The following is a 16,018-nucleotide window of genomic DNA, read 5'->3' on the forward strand; positions in this document are numbered from 1 at the left end:
GGAGAGCTGGGTCAGCAAGGCCCAGACGGTCATCAAAGCTTCCTTCCGCTCCTCCTGAGGGCTGTACCCTGGGCCACAGGCAAACAGTCAAGGTCCCCCAGCCACCGCTCCAGGGGCCTGTGTGTCAGTCTGCACAGGTCCTGGCCTGGGGAGCCCACCTCAGGGATCTAGCAGGTCCGGCCACATTCTGAGTGAAGGGCACCTACAGAACCTTCCCTGGTCTTTGGAGCTGGGGTGCCGTGTGTTCAACGGACCTGGTGGCGATTCCCCTGGACCTCGACCCCACCTGGATAAGTTCCTCTTCCAGACTTCCGGAAGATTACTCAACCTGCTTCCCCAGGTCTGGACTTTCCCTCTGCCCCTCCTGTCTCTCAGGTTGACATGGTTGGAGATGAGGCTGACCCTGGACTCAAAAGATTCCCATCCCAGCTCCGGGTGGAGGGGCCACAGCTGGGGACTGCGAGTGTCAGGGACATGCCTTCACCGTCCTAGGCCCCTCAGACCTCAGTCTCACTTCCTTCTGACTCTGCCCTCTCTCTCTATTTTTGCAACACACACACACACACACACACACACACACAGAGTCAGCCCTGCATCCTGCCCTGGGCTGGCCCCACCCTGCCCTGCCCCTCCCTCCTGTGCTTTTATATTAACTGGCTATCAGAAGTCAGCGCAAAGCTCAGCTGGTGCTCTGTGCTGGACGGTCTGAAAGGTGATGGGCTCAGGGGACACCCGGGGTGGGGGAGGTGGGTCTGCATCAAAGGACCTTCCAGGGTGCTGGGAGGGCTGCTTTCCTGAAACACTTTTCCTCACACTTATTCCTCCCCACCAGGTCTCAGCAGAAGAACCTGAACAATCATGTGTTTCTCCAGGGTGAGTGAGAGCCAGTGGTGGGGGAAAAGGTGGGCCCCCGAATCCCATTTCCCCTATGTCCCCATCTCCCACCACCACAGGCCCCTCACCCCTGCTGATTTGTCCACATGCCCCTGGCTCTGTCCTATCCTCCCTGGGCCGGGCGGGAGGCTGCTGGGGAAGTAGCGGGTCAGAGGCATGTGACCTGTGCAGTTAACAGGGCCTGAGTCTCATAAGGACCCTGGTCACCGTCCTGAAATTCTGACTGATTGTTAACAAAGGCCGTAAGGTTTCCTTTTGCTCTGAGCCCTTTACTTTATGTGGCAGGTCCTGGTTGTGGGGCCAGGATTCCCGTCTGGGAGGTCAGTTCTGGGGGCCTCACTACGTGCATGTGCCTTTGTGTGGGTGCGTGTGAGTCCGGGGACACCGAGGAAGAAGTTACAGGACAAGGGTGCTGCTTCAGGAACTGGATGCGATGTGCTTGTGGGGGGAGCTGGAAGCCGAGGCACTGGAGTGTAGAAGCATCAGACGTCCCAGCAGACCCTTTCCACCCGGGAAACCTGGGGGAGGCGGCTGGGAGGTGCTGGCCCCGAAATTTCGACATTGTCTCTCAGGTGCTGGAGCAGCAGCTGAAACCTGCATTGGCCTCAGTGTCTATTCCTTCCCTCTGGGGTGCCCTCCAGCCTCCCCCTGAGTACCACTCCCCCCACCTCAATTGTGAGGGTCACCAGAAGCTCCTGGGAGCTCTGGGCCACGTGACAACGGGTCGGGGAATAAATGTTGAGGGGTGATCCAGGGCTCAGTGGCCCGGCCCCAAGAGGAGGGCGACGTGGTCAGCAGTTTGTCCCCGGGGGCAGCCCAGATGTTTCTCTTGCCCCGTTTCATGTGAAGTGGGGGCTGGCAGAGTGGAATCGGGATGACTTAAGGTGGGCCAATGGGTGCCCTGCACACTGTGACTGGCACTGTCTGCACAGTCATCGGAAGCCAAGGTGCACAGCCCCAGATTAGGGTCATAAAATGCAGGGTCTCTGGAGCACCTCCACGACCTTGGGTCGGGCTAAGTGTCTGGGGGTGAGAAGCAGTGGGGGCCAGGGGCCTGCAGGGTCAGCGGTTGTGGAGAGCAGCTGGCTGAGGACCCCTGTATCCCTGTCACCACCTCAGAGAAGAAAGGACAGTGCCAACACCTCCCTCGGCCAGCTCTCACCTGGGAGCACAGAGGGTTAGGCGTCTGGGAATCAGGCTGACCCTGCACACTCCAGGGTGATGCTCCCACTTGTATGTTTGTGTATCTGTGGTGAGAAAGAGTGAGTGCGTGTGTGTGTGTCTGTGTAACAGGTGTTGGGGTTCACAATGTAGCATAAACCTGTGGGTCACTCTTACCTCCACAGAATGTCCCAGAGCACATTGCTGTTCTGAGGGCCAGTATGGTAAGAAGCTCTTCCTCGTGTATGGTGGGGGGGATGAGGGAGGCTGGGTTCTGCTGGGTGAAGCTTAGAATGTTCTGGGCCACTTGGGACCTGGAGGGAGAAGGACCAGGCCTCTTTGTCCCAACTCTGTCTCTCTTCACAGCACAGGAGTGTAGATGACTTCTGTGATACAGTGGAAAGTCTACCCAATGAAAATGCAGAGGTAGGTGTGTCTCCATGCTGCCACTCCCATGCCCTCTCCACTTTGGGTGGGTGGGGCTGCTTCACAATGATGGTGATGATGAAGGGGCAGGTCAGAGCTCATTCCTTACACCGGACAAAATTCACACCCGTGTGGCAGCACAGTGCACAGGTGAAGGATACGGAGCTCCAGGGGTGCGGAGGGAGGTGCCCAAGTCCCAGGGCAATGATGGCAGAGCAGCGGTGACACACGCTTGGTCCCCAGGCACCTGGGCTGACCCCTCACCTGGGGGTGACAGGGCACAGATGAGAACAGGCTGGGGTTTGGGGATAAGACTGCAAGTGAGAGAGAGTGGGGGGATTTTAAACCAAGTGATGTTTTCTCTGCAGGTGCAGCCAGCTCTAGAAAAGCTAGAGGTGAGTTTGGACCTTGCCCCTCCCCTAAGGTGGGTCCGCAGGGTTAGGATCAGCCAGGTTATTGGGCCTGGGCTGCTGGCTCCCTTCTGAGTCTCCTAGACCCATGGAGGCCACCGTGGGGACCACAGACCTCAGCAGACAGGGGCAGGAGTGCAGCCTGCACACTTCCTCTCCCCAGGACCAAATTAATGAGGACATGCTTGAAGCTGTGGGTGCTACCATTGAGGACAATGTCTCGGTGAGTTTGAGCCACCGTCTCTGCCCCTTGCTTCCCCTCCACCCCTGCTCCCTCTTGACTTTGGTGCTGCCTTGTGTGTCCATAGCTCCCCTGAGCGGGGGATGGAGGATTGGCCCCTGAGAGGTCAGAAGGTGTAGACTCCCTGGCACCAGCTTCCTGGGCAGCACACAGTGGCCAGAGCCCTGCCCTCCACTCAGTGCCTGATGAGAGCATGTGTGCCAGGTGCTGGCCCATAGGCGAGTCCGCCAGCAGCCAGGTATTTCCAACTGTTTTTGCCCCGGAGGCGAATTGTGGGGCCAGCCAAGGTCTGGGAAAGGTCCCCGTGTCTGCGGAGCTGTTGGCAGGAAAGCAGGCAGCTTCCACGTGTGGGCTTCCGTCTTCCAGAGAGACTCTCCCAGAGGCTAAGAGACCTTGGCCCGGGTCACGACCTGAGGCTCCATCTGCCCAGGTGGGTCCCTGAACAGCCTCCTATCCCTGCAGGAATCTGCTCCCTTGCTTTCCGAGCTACGTCTCAGAACCCAAAGACCTGCTGATCCTGACGTGATATATGATGGCCCAGAGGTCCAGGAGCCTGAGAGCATTTGGGACAGGGTAAAGAGAATGTTTGATGTGCTGATGCAGAAATGGAGCGATGCACTGGCCTGGCTGTGGAAGAAGGTGGCTGCCTGCCTACAGTCCTTGGGCAACGCGATTGAGGCCATCTGGAGAAAGTTCAAAGGTTTCTGCTCCTCTCTGGGGCAGCTCTTCAAGAGCTGCATCACTGTCTAGGGGCCCCACAGGGTCCCGGAGGGGGTTGTCACCCTTGATCCTTCCTTGACAACCTCCTTCTCCACCCATTCAGGGTGGATAAGACGCCCTACTGCCCGGAAAGCTATCTCTTACTGGGCTTCCTGTTTTCACCCTGGTACTTTGATCTTAATAAAAAATCAACCTATCCAAATGGAGTGCCTGTGGGGATGGGAGGTGCGGGCCCAGCGGTTACAGGGAGAGGTCATGAATCAGATGGATCCAGGCCCGGGGTCCTGACTCTAGGTGAGGAAGGAGAAGCCACCAGGCTCTCTAATCCATGACTGGGGACACTGGGCACACACACTGTTTATGGGCTGTCTGGTGGTGAGGGCTGGAAGATTTTAGGCCAGTGTGTGACTTAGCACAGTCCCTGAGGCACAGCAGGTGCTCAGTAAGTGGCCACTCCCCGGACACAGGGAGTCAGTGAGGGGCTTGGGCACCCTCTTTTCCTCTCCTGACCTCTGTTATTGGGCCTCCAACCCTCCAGCTGGGGCCTCTGAAACACCTTGGTCTTTCTCCCAAGATCAGAGGCCCAGGGTCTGAGGCAGAGGAGGGTGGGGAGTACACCCAACCCTAGACCAGGAGGGCAGACAGAGATGGGAGGGGCAGGAATCGGCTCCCTGGGCCTGTGGCCTCCATCAGGCTTTACTACCCCACCCCACCCAGCCCCGACCTCCTGCCTCCGGCAGGTCCACACAGAGCAGCTTTGCAGTCTGAGGTGTTTGGCTGTGAACAGCAGCTGCTCAGAGGAAGAGGAAAGGGTGGTGCCTGACCTGTTATCCGCAGGGGCCCGCCCTGGGTGCAGAACAAAAGGAAGAAGGAGGAAATGAACCTGTGGAGGAAGAAATACAATACCAGATGGGGGCTCTCTGATCTGTGGCCCAGGAAGGGGGATGTTGTGTGGTCCTGAGGGACATGGGAGCGGATTGGGAGCCAAGAAAACGCAAGGACCAGGGACCGTTGTTTGGGGCAGTAGCCCACTTGATTGTCTGCCAGTCACTTCAGACCCTTTTGGATGTAGCAATGAGTTTTTGATTCTTAGCAGGAGGGACCCCTGGGAGCCAGGTGTGCATCCAGCAGGAGGAGGTGATGGCTGGTTCATGACCCTGACATCAGCATCTCAGTGGTGCTGATCATCCTAAGGGACCCTGGTTGCTTTCGGCCCAGGCCCAGCAAGGGAGGGGACTAGGAAGAAGGGTCTTCCTGCCTCCTGGCCTGCACCTTCCTTCTTGAGGCAGAAGGCTGCCCGTTCTTGGTTTTCCTTTTGGCAGAGCCCCCATCTGGCCCACACCTTCTTCCTTCACTTCCAGGGAGGCCCTCTGACAGTCTTCAGCTTGGAAGGCCCACCTTTTGCCTGAGTTGCCTGACCCCAGGGTGCTGCCCACTGCCCCAGCCTTTACTTCTCCTTGGCCCAATCTGGCCTTTACCCCCCAGTCAGCATTCAAGTTGTTTCAGAACTTCCCCTGCTTTCTCTTGACTCATGTCAAACCTGCACTTGACTCTTCTTACTGAGAAAACCTTCCTGTGTTGAAGCCATCAGGGCTTGGTGGCCCACCACTCCCTTGAGGTCACCATCTGTAAGCCTGGACAACCGTGATGCCCTCCTAGCTGACCTCCCTGGTCTCCCCTCATTCAAGTTACTGCATGCCGCAGCCAAGGCCTAAATGATGTCATTGTTAAAAAGGAAATAACTCCCTGTCTGGAAACCTCGTGTTTTCCCATGGTGAGGAAGCCCTGACCTTGACCTGCAAGGCTCTGTGTGCCTCATCAGGCCCCGATGGAAGTCTCCCCTCAGGGTAATGTCCTCCAGCTGCCTGCCAAGTTCTGCCCTTCTCAGGGTCTTTGCACATGCTGTTCCCTCTGCCTGGGATGCACCTCTTGTTCTGGGGGAGGCAGCCTCCCCCTTCTATTTTAGGCCTTGTTCTCTTCAATACTCTCCCCACCCTCCACATTCCCTGGCACATAGTAGGGGCTGGAGAAATAATAAAGCCTTTAAACGCTGTGGGTTCTCCCAGCTCCTCACTCTCAATCTCTTAGTTGACTAATCCTTTGTCTTTGACATTTTCTCCCTTCATGGAGTTTTCCATGCCTCTAATTTGTTCTGTGACATCTGGTGACTCTCTGTAACCCAGTCTTCCTCCCAAACCCTAAAGGCCCGGGCCCTCCCCAGGCTCGGAGCTTTCCCACCCAATTGTGCCCAAGAATCCCCTCTACATTGCCCGTATCTGGGGTCTGTTCTGCTTCAGTCCCTTGGGCTCTGGTTGATGAGTTCACTTCCTTTCCACAAACACTTGCTAAAGAGCAGTTATGTGTCACGTTGGTGGAGGGGCAACCATTGAGATACAGGATTTTTGTGGGTGAAAAAATCAGACCAAAGCAGGAAGTCAGTTTTTGTGCACTCTGGAGCTGGGGTGGGTTGTTTTTCTCTCTTGTATTTTTACCAGAAGTCATATGATTTAAAATCTGCCTAACAGCGAGGCAGCCAATTCAAGTTGGCCTGATGGGCACAAAAAAAGGTGCAGGAAATCTATGAGAGTTTTCAGTTTGGAGGATTAGGAGTGGTTAGGGGTCTCGAACTGTCAACCTAACTTGGCCGCAGGCAGGTTTGGTTCTGCCTGCTTGTGTTTTCAGTTTGCATTTGTTAGCAATGTTCCAGAAGAATCTGTTTCCCATAGTAATCTGGAATATGAAATTTTAAATTTTATTTAATTTGAATTAATTTAAACAGCCACAAGTTGCTAGAGGATACTGTGTTGGTTGAGATAGACTGTAGAGGAGAAAAATTCCAGGGTGGGATTGCTTGGCCTCACCCAAGGTGGCCGTGACAGATGGCCACCCTCCCCTCACTCCACACCCAGTCTGATACTTTGTATGGGAGAGGAACTTTTCCAGGACCTGCTCCCAACCAACCTGTTATTGAGGGGGTGGGGATAGGAGAAAGGCATCACTGTGACACACTGGGGAGGGGAACAGGTGGCACTGATACACTCAGCAAAATAAATGAAGAGGGACCACTTTCAAGAAGGTTGTTTTACTTTAGGCATTTCGAAATACATTCCTAAGGCCAGGAATAGATGCCTCTGCAGAAGGGAAGACCTAACAGGCAGGGTCGGGGGAGCCAGAGGAAGGTGGCATGGAGTGTCGGGGCAGAGCCATCCACTGCAGCCTTGGTGGCCAGGGACGCCGGGGAGAAGCGCACAGGGCAGACTTGGGGGAGCTCCGCTCGAAGTTAGTACAGGGTCTCCCGCGCATGCGTTCTCAGGTGGCGCAGGAGGTGGGAGTTGCGGCTGAAGCTCCGGCCACACTGCGTGCATGAGTAGGGCCTGGCTCCCGTGTGGACCAGCATGTGACGCAGCAGATTGCAGCTGCGGCTGAAGATCTTGCCGCACTCCAGGCACTCCTGCGGGGGCTCAGCCTGCCCAGACCCGGACTCATCCCCTGCCCCTGCGTGGGTGGCCAGGTGTCGCTGCAGGTGGGCGTTGCGCCGGAAGCTCCGGCCGCACTTCTGGCAGCTGTATGGCCGCTCGCCGGTGTGGCTGCGGCGGTGGCGGGCCAGGTTGGAGCTGTTCCGGAAACGGTGACCGCAGGTGTCACAGATGTGGGGCTTCTCCCCGGTGTGGATGCGCTGGTGGCGCGCCAGGTGGGCGCTCTGGCTGAAGCCCTCGCCGCACTCGCTGCAGCGGCAGGGCTTCTCCCCTGTGTGGCTGCGCCGGTGGCGGGCGAGGTCCTGGGTCTGGCTGAAGCTCTTGCCGCACTGGACGCAGTTGTGGGGCCTAGGGCCGCCGTGGGTCAGGAGGTGGCGGGCGAGGCCAGCCCGCCGCATGAAGCGCTTCCCGCAGTGCGGGCAGCTGTAGGGCCTCTCGCCCGTGTGCACCCGCTGGTGGCAGACCAGCTGGGAGCTCTGACTGAAGCTGCGGCCGCAGACCTGGCAGGAGAAGGGCCGCTCGCCGGTGTGCACGCGCCGGTGTGCCCCCAGGTGCTCGCTGCGCCGGAAAGCCTTGCCGCAGTCGCTGCACACATAGGGCCTGCGCTCAGGCCCCGGGTGCAGGCTGCCCGAGCACTCGGAGCACTGGTGGCCCTTGTCCTTGGCGTGGATTCGCAGGTGGCGCTTGAGGCTGGAGCGGCGCTGGAAGGTCTGGCCGCAGTGGGAGCACAGGACTACGGCCAGCTCCGGGGGCGCTTGAGTCTTGGTCTCCGGCGCGCACGAGGGCTTTTGGTCCTGGGCGTGCGCCAGGAGGTGCTGCATGAGGCTGGCCCGGCGCTGGAAGCCCTGGCCGCACTCGGCGCACAGGAAGGCAGGCTCAGAAGAGTGCGTCTGCAGGTGTTTGCTCAGATGCGAGCTCTGGCGGAAGCGGTGGCCACAGAGATGGCAGGTGTGCGGCCGCTCATCAGTGTGCGTGCGCATGTGCAGCTTGAGGATGGAGCTGCGGCCAAAGCTCTTCCCGCAACACAAGCACAGGAAGGACCGCGCGCCGGGGTGAGACCGCAGCTGGTGCGCCTCCAGCCGGGAGAGCTGCGGGAAGCTCACCCCGCACTCTGTGCAGATGAACTTTATCTCCGGCTCTGACTTGGGGGTCCCTCCGGCCACTTTGACCTCAAGAACATCAGTCCTGCTCGGAGGGGACATTTCTCCACCCGTGCGATCCACCTCAGGGCCCCGCCCAAGCGACTGGGTGTGGGGCTCTTCCGCCACCCTGGGACTGTCTGCCCAAGACTTTGCCGAGTTGGCAGTGGGCCAAGAAACCACTTTCTGCTCTTCTTCTTTAAACTCCTTGTCTGGGGTTCTGCTTCCAAATCCTGAGAAAGCAGAGAAGAGTACCAGTCAGCCTTTTGGGGAGGGGCTTTTAAGAATCGCCAGAACCTCACTGCCTGGAAGCGGAAGAAACCCAGAATCCTGCAAAGTTGGTAGGAGGACAGAGGGTGGGGGTAAAACCCAGTTACGTACAAGGTACTGTTTTAAGGTATGTAATTCAGGTCCATTAGGTATATTCATAATATTGTGCCACCATCACCGCTATCTAGTGTCATCCTCCCAAAAGGAAACATACCTGTTAAGAGGCACTCCCGTTGACCACTTATTTTAAAAGCTCAGAGTTGTCAGGGTTGATGATTAAACTCAATGAACCTTAAAAATTGCATCTATATATCTATATAGATATAGGCATATCAATATATATCTATATAGGTATGTATCACTATTTGCCTCACCAAAATAGCCCATTTTTGGCCAAAGAGGCTGAAAAATCAGTTAGGGCCTGGAGTTTCAGGGACCACTCCAACAGGCAAAGGAAAAGTCTTCAGTGGTCATAAACCTGGGAAAGGGCCTCTTACCCAGAGGATGCACAGGCCAAGCCTTCTTTGCTGGAACATCTTCAAAGGTCAGGGACTCCTGTGACCAAGGGAGGGGAAGAGATTCTCAGTGAGTGAGGGACAAGGCCCTGGGACTTGAGGGGGATGAAGAACTTTCAAGGTTTAAATTAAGGGAGATGTGGATTTGCTAAAACTGCAGAGGCAGAGAACATTTCAGGCCATGAGATCTACCCTGAGTGAGGGGACCAGTCTGGCTCACCAGCACAGCTGCCAGCTCTTGATCTCCAGAGTTCTCCTCCGGCCACAGCTCAGGGCCCTGGGGGACTGACAGCACTGGGGGAGAAAGAAAGAGCTGTTAGAAGCCAGCCTTACCCACCATGCTGTTATGAGAATGTGCACCCATGCACACCATCACCAGGGTCCCTTGACAGACATCTTGGCTCTCCCCCATTCCCATCAGTTAGGGAGGATGCCCAATTCTCTCCGCACCCCCACGCACCTGGCCTCCCAGCTCCCACCAAACACCAGACCTGCACCTTCTGTAGGCACCAGCTCCTCACCGCTCTCCTGCAAGGCCTGCAATGTTCCCTTAGGACCTGGGCTCAATGGCTGCTTTGAAATTGGGGGACGTCTCCAGGCCCCCATCTCTGCAGGCTTGGAGGGCCCTGACTGGGACAGCAGGAGTTCCTTTGCTGGTTCCAGGGCTGGAGGCCCTTCTGAAGGCACTTCCTTTTTGGGGCTGTGGCTGGAGACCTGGGAAGAACCTCCCTGTTCCTCCAAGGTGATGTCTGCACGGGGATAGTTCTTGCCAGCATTAAAACTAAAATCCTGTTCAGAACACATCCATGTTAGGTGACAGACAGGATGTTAATCCATGTCCTACTAACTCCCAAGGGAAATGGAACTGAGGAAAGTGGGAGTCATACTGGGAAGGAGTTGGGAGGTTAAGGAGGAATTGGAGGAGGGAAGGGAAGTGGAGTGCTCAGTGATTTCTTTTCTTTCTTTTTTTAATTTTGTGCAAATTTTGATGGAGATACTGGGGGTTGAACCCAGGACCTCTCACATGCTAAGCTTGCGCTCTACCACTTAACTATACCCTCCACCTCCCTGTTCAGTGATTTCTTAATGGGGTGATAAAGTCCCTGTCTTTCTACCTGCTGTCCAGCCCACCTGGCTGCCACCCTCTTACCAATGGTCCCACATTGCTGGACTCCCTCTGGACACCCTCCAGCAGCAGCACAACCTCTTCGCCATCCCTGAGCTGCTGGCCCTGTAGCCGGGCCAGGAGATGCGGAGGCAGCACGCTCAGGAACTGCTCCAGCACCAGCAGCTCCAGGATCTGCTTCTTGGTGTGCAGCGCCGGCTGCAGCCAGTGGCTACAGAGCTCCCGGAGCCGGCTCAGGGACGCCCTTGGCCCCATATCCTCCTGATACTGGAAGCATCTGAAGAGCTGGTGAGCCACCTCGGGCCGGGGCCTGGCCTCTGGCTGCCTGGGGTCTTCCTGGCCAGCAGCCTCCTCCTCCTCCAGTTTGACTGCTCCGAACTGCTCTGGCTCCTGCGCAGCCGGGACAGATTCTGAAAGCATTCTTCCCCTTGGTGATGCCTTACAGCGATTGCTTCCACTCTCGGGTCTGTCTCCCTCTCAGCTCCACAAGATGGCTAAAGATGTGGCCTCCAGAGGAATTGTTTCTCAAACTGGTCCCAGGTAATGGCTCGGCCTGGCCAACACACCAAAAGGCAAGAAAATGGGTTGTTTGGTACTATCATTCCCTCCTGCAGCACTTAGAACTTCACATCACTTTACCCTGGTGGAAAAGAAAGGAGGGGGGAGGGTGTAGCTCAGTGGTACAGTGCGTGCTTAGCATGCATGGGGGGCCTCGGTTCAATTCTCAGTGCCTCCATTAAATAAATAAATAGACCAAATTGCTTCCCTCCACAAAACAAACACTTTACCCCAGTGGTTAAAGTTGGCATCCCAGAGAGGGCAGTCTGGCTTTCCCTGCCTCTTGATATTGTGCCACAGAGAGTACCTGGTACCACTGAAGATGGGTCCTTGCCAAAAATATCCCATCGCAATCCAATCCAGCCTTTAGACCCAATTTCCAGTTCCAGGAACATTGCAGGGAATTAGAACAAGTTGGCAGGGAGGCTAAGAGTGACACTGTTTAAGGGTACAAACTTGGAACGTGTAGTAAGTAAGTCATAGAGATTCAATGCCTAGTGTAATAAATAGACAATGACATTGTACTATAATTATGTAATGTAAGTATCGCTACATCACAATCATATTATGATAGATGCTGTATATCTTAAACTTACTCAATGTTATATGTCTAACTTATTTTTTTAAAAAAGCTCTAAAAGATATTCTGGGGGTCACTTGGGGAAACCTGGACATGGCTGGGGCACTATTAATGGCTATTAATTTCTGAGGTGGGATTCCAGTGTTGTGATATGTAGGAAGTGTCTTTATTCTCAGAAAATACTGAAGGGTTTGGAAGTGAAGGGGCAGGAGGGTTCAGCCACATTTATGAGTAGACTTGGCAAATATGGCAAAATTACAGCAATTGTTGAAGCTGGGAGACGGGTTCATTGCATCGCTCTTCCAACTTCTCTGGAAGTTTGAGAATTTTCAAGATAAAAGGCTGGGGTTGGGGTTAGTTCATGCATGTGATCTCTCCTTGACCAGACATCCCAACCTTCATTTTATGGCTCTGCAGGTGGCTCTGAGCAGTCAAGGCCAAGGCCACCCAGCTGACCAGTGCAGGGCTAAGCTCCCACCTGATGCTCCGATCCCCTTACCTCCCTGAGTTCCATCCCTAGAGACAGGCCAAGATGGGCCAGGGAGCTGGGATGGGTGGGTAGGTCTCCAGATGAGAGACTGAAGCTTACAGCTTGGAGTTTGTGACAGATGTGTCCCCAAGGCAGGCCAAAGCAGCCTTACCCACTTCAGAGGCCTCTAGTGGGTTCACCCTTGCAAGCTGGGTGGTGGGTGGGAGAGGCAGTCATTCCTCTTTCTTTCCTATTTTTTTTTTTTTTTTTTTAAGATTCTGGATTCCTTCTTGGTCTATCCCTCTGGGAGGTATTCACCCCAAACCTGTGAGTCTGGCCAACAATTTAAAAAAGTGTTTCTAACTGGCCTGGGAGCAATGGTTCCATGGAACTATTCCTTCCTTTGCTGGGTAGCCCAGACCTACCTAGGGGGAGCTGACCCAAGTGCAGCCCCACCCACAGGAGGCTCAATTCAGTCCTTCAGCACAACCCAGAAGGCTTACTCTTTTCTGAACAGGCAATTTGATGTTTTAATTTGGGCAGGAATTATCTTATGGGTACAGAATCCCAAGTGCCAACATCTCTCTGCCTTCTGTGCTTACCAGCCTCAGGGCTGCACATGAACTTCTCCCAAACCTGCCCCCCACCCCTACCCCAGCCCCATGAACATCTGAGGCAGAGGGATGGGAAGAAACCCTCCTGCATCACTTCCCACCACATAAAGTGTGTAAAGCAGTGCCCGACACCCAGCAGTCAGTGCACACTGGCTGCACATAAGTAGTAGCTATTGCAATTCTCATTACTGGGTAAAAATACAAAAGACCACAGCTAACAGTCAGTCCTATCACTGACCCATTTTACAGTCTCAGACACCCAGACTCAGAGGTACAGACATTTCCCCAAGAAAGTAACCCAGCCTTGGCAATGGAGCCAGGAAGAAGTCAACCGGATCAAGTGCTTTGGATATTTTGAGCCCCCTTCATCTGGAGCTGAAGGATCTCTGAACCTCCTTTTCAGGTGGGGTGAGCGGGGTATGATGTGGGAGAACAGAGGAAACTTGTGTTTGAAGTCTAGCACTTTCCACCACTGAGGAGAGGGTCATGATGCTAAAACAAAGCCCCAGGCCTAAATCCTGACCACCTGACCAGGCTGGTCCCCATCTCTCCAGCCTTCCTCTACCTCCCTCCCTCTCCCTGACCTCCCCTCTCCTTCCTCCTTCTCTCCAGTCTCTCCCAGGCTTTGCACGCCCCCACCCCACCCTCTCCGCCAGCAGCCTTGTCCAGCCTCTGTTCTTTTCTGCTCTTTGGCAAATGAGACTCCTACCCTCTCTTCTGGTACTCCACACCCCGCCCCGACCTGTCTCTGCTATCCAGTGTCACCACCATTGAAGTTGAATATATCCACCCCACCACCCCCGGGGCCTGCAAGTGGGTACTGGGTCTTGTTCAGTAACTGTTTACCCACCACTTGAAGTGATTTCAGTGTTTGTTAGCAGAAAGAAATGATAATGGCTACCTCGCAGTTTTAATTCTTGAGGAATGCATGCAAAAATATCTGGTGCAGAAAGGGCCTTTACTAAATGTTCAAGAAAATGGGGTTTTGTTCTATTGTGTTTTGGTAGCATGAGCAAAATCATTAGAGAACTAGTCGCATGTGACCAGGAACCCGGTTATTAGCAGCTGGCAGGGATTGAGTGCTTCTCTGCATGGGCTCTCTGCTTAGGGTCACTTAACCCCATCCAGCCTCCAAGGTAAATTATAATTTCTCCATTTGACAAGTGCAAAGACCAAGGTCTGAGAGGATGGGTGACTTGCTCAGGGTCACACCAGGGTGAGCCAAGATTTGCTTTAAGGTTTAAGAATGTTGATCTGACGGTGCAAAAACTCAGGAACAGAAAAGGATTCAATTTCCCTCCCGCCCAGTGCAGTTTGCCTAGTCTTAACCAGAATATTACAGCATGAATCAGAGGGAAAAAAAGGATTCAAAATTGCAACCCTCAGGGTAGACACGTGGGGCACCGGAATCTTTAGGTGAAGTCTCGCCAAAAGCCGAAGAGATGGAATTCAAGGGAAGTTGGCCCTAGAGAGTCTTTCCCTCCCCCAAGTCTCCAGGACAAAAGCTCTGTTAATATGCGCATCTGTAGGGGGTGAGCTGGGTTGCAGGGGGAGCTTTTCAGCCATCCTTCAATATTTGACCAGCTTAATTTGGAGCCTAGAGAGGCAGAGAGGCGTAGGACAGACCAGCCCGGGTTGGAGGTGCTGCCACAAGACCCACTCAGACAATGGGAGTGCCCACAGCCGAGGTCCTCGGCCAGGAATTTTCCCTTTCTCCCTGGGCACAGTTAGCAAGTGCCTGATCACTTGTCTTCAGTGGTTGGCTTCCCCCCAGTCCTGGGCTGAGTCGAAGGGTCCGGTCAGTCCACCTGGGGGAGCGTGGCGCCTGCCTTCGGCTCCCCAGTGGGTACAGCCAGCCCACGTCACAGGAAGTCCTGCGACCCTCCCTAGTGCCCCCATTGCCACAGATCTGCCTGTGCTCCCCGGCACTAGGCTCCCTGGCAAGGACCAACCACATCCACTGAAGACTTTCTTCCAGCACCCTAATCCCCCATCCCACCTCCGAGGCCTGGACCTCCCCTCTTTCTCCCTCTAAACTGAAATTAACCTCTTAAATCTGTCCTGGCAGTCTGCACCCCATGCCTCCCTGCAACTCACCACTCGGGGTCCCCACTACAGAGGTGAAGATGCTGGGGGGATTCTCTGAGGGCCCCAGGACCAGAGTCAGCCTCCTCCAACCTGGGGAAGGACTCCGGGAAAATGGAACAGGAAGTTCCCTTCCCCAGTTTCATCCAGGTGGAGAGGGGGGTTTCCTAGAGTTAACCCTTAACCTCCCAGTTTGGGATGGGGGTGGGGAGAGGGCGGGGCCAGAGAAATTAAGATAAAGCGGCTGATCCAGACTCCTACCAGGCTTACATTTAAATGAGAGTCCAACTCCGCCTCCAAATAAGAGCTGCCCACCTCCTAATAGGGACTGGCCCTGTGTTCCTTGGGGGCCTGTCTGCCTGAATTTTTGGGGGGACAAGAGCTGCCATTTAAAAATGCCTCCTGTGTGCCCAACTCTTTGCTAGGCATTTTGTTCATGTGGCAAATCTTTGCCAAGGGCCTGCTGTAAGCCAGGCAGGGTTGTAGGTGCTGAGAATGCTGAGGTACAGTCCCTGACCTCAGGGGGCTTACATGCTCCGGTTCAGGAGCAAACCACAGGAATGGTGGGTTTTAAGAAAACAAAACAGTACTGTGTGATGCGGGAAGAGAGGGCATTGGTCGACATTGCCGCCTAAAATTCTCCCAAGAATCCTTTGAAGTGGCTTTTGTCCCAGCTTTACCAAGGACGAAGCAGGGACTCCCAGGAGGGGAAGTGACCTCATCGCCAGCCTTCAGTCCAACTCTAACTCCAAAATCAAGCCTATCCCTTTGCTCTAAAGGGCCTTATTGGATCATGCCCTTGGCCCCAGAGGGAATGGCGCTCCCCACTGGGGAGTCCGCAGTGCGCCAATGAGCGTTAAGGGCACCTCCTGTTTGAGGGACCCGAGGCCATATGCTTGGTGGCTGCCCCTCGGCCCACGCCCGTCGGTCCGTCGGGCCGGACCCTGCGCTTGCCCTGGCTCCTCGCCTGGGTCTTGTCACTTGCACTTAACAGCACCTGGGCTTATCTTGTTCCTTTATCTTAATTGTCTAATATGCATCTCACTGGGGCAAGGCTCCCTGCGGACAATGGTTCGTTTCTCTCCTACTCTGATCCTCCGCGCCTAGCCTGGCTCCTGGCAAGTGTCTGGACAGAAGAAATGACTGAGGAGCAGCTGCGCAGAGAGCACCGCCCTCCTAGGTTTGCTGGGAACCGCGCACCTGGCGCTCCACCGCAGGGACTCTCTCCACCGAGGTCGCAGTCCGGGTCTGCTGGGCACCCCCCAACCCGGGGCTGGGCCAGGAAACCTACCTGGGGCAAGACTTTGATCCGCCCCCACCCTCCATGGACGTGG

The 16,018-nt window shown here is 55.2% G+C and overlaps 2 protein-coding genes across 2 annotated transcripts; one reads left to right on the forward strand and one right to left on the reverse strand.

Moving 5' to 3' along the window:
• Positions 1-841: 841 nt before the first annotated feature.
• Positions 842-4,054, forward strand: IL32 (interleukin 32). The gene is made up of 7 exons (XM_064478376.1): positions 842-873; positions 1,180-1,214; positions 2,241-2,279; positions 2,422-2,481; positions 2,850-2,876; positions 3,055-3,114; positions 3,595-4,054. Exons 3-7 carry the CDS (start codon positions 2,277-2,279, stop codon positions 3,880-3,882), a joined length of 438 nt encoding a protein of 145 aa, XP_064334446.1. The 5' UTR covers positions 842-873; positions 1,180-1,214; positions 2,241-2,276; the 3' UTR covers positions 3,883-4,054.
• A 2,406-nt stretch (positions 4,055-6,460) lies between these two features.
• ZSCAN10 (zinc finger and SCAN domain containing 10) lies at positions 6,461-16,011 on the reverse strand. The gene is made up of 6 exons (XM_064478377.1): positions 15,885-16,011; positions 10,403-10,931; positions 9,774-10,041; positions 9,473-9,546; positions 9,235-9,292; positions 6,461-8,700 (listed from the first exon to the last, which is right to left on the reverse strand). The coding sequence occupies exons 2-6, from the start codon at positions 10,796-10,798 to the stop codon at positions 7,133-7,135; spliced, it is 2,364 nt and encodes a 787-aa protein (XP_064334447.1). The 5' UTR covers positions 10,799-10,931; positions 15,885-16,011; the 3' UTR covers positions 6,461-7,132.
• Positions 16,012-16,018: the final 7 nt, after the last annotated feature.

This window comes from Camelus dromedarius, chromosome 24 (genome assembly GCF_036321535.1).
Source record: "Camelus dromedarius isolate mCamDro1 chromosome 24, mCamDro1.pat, whole genome shotgun sequence".
In the NCBI taxonomy this organism is placed as follows: domain Eukaryota; kingdom Metazoa; phylum Chordata; class Mammalia; order Artiodactyla; family Camelidae; genus Camelus; species Camelus dromedarius.

What these genes read in the sequence shown, in the direction of transcription:
- ZSCAN10 (XM_064478377.1), bottom strand. Translation starts at nt 10,798, where the DNA reads ATGCTTTCAGAATCTGTCCCGGCTGCGCAGGAGCCAGAGCAGTTCGGA. An exon ending in CCAGCAATGTGGGACCATTG is followed by an intron (nt 10,042 to 10,402) that starts GTAAGAGGGTGG and finishes TGTTCTGAACAG; the next exon opens with GATTTTAGTTTTAATGCTGG. An exon ending in TTGGCCTGTGCATCCTCTGG is followed by an intron (nt 8,701 to 9,234) that starts GTAAGAGGCCCT and finishes CTGCTTTCTCAG; the next exon opens with GATTTGGAAGCAGAACCCCA.
- IL32 (XM_064478376.1), top strand. An exon ending in CAGCTCTAGAAAAGCTAGAG is followed by an intron (nt 2,877 to 3,054) that starts GTGAGTTTGGAC and finishes TCCTCTCCCCAG; the next exon opens with GACCAAATTAATGAGGACAT. An exon ending in CCATTGAGGACAATGTCTCG is followed by an intron (nt 3,115 to 3,594) that starts GTGAGTTTGAGC and finishes CTATCCCTGCAG; the next exon opens with GAATCTGCTCCCTTGCTTTC.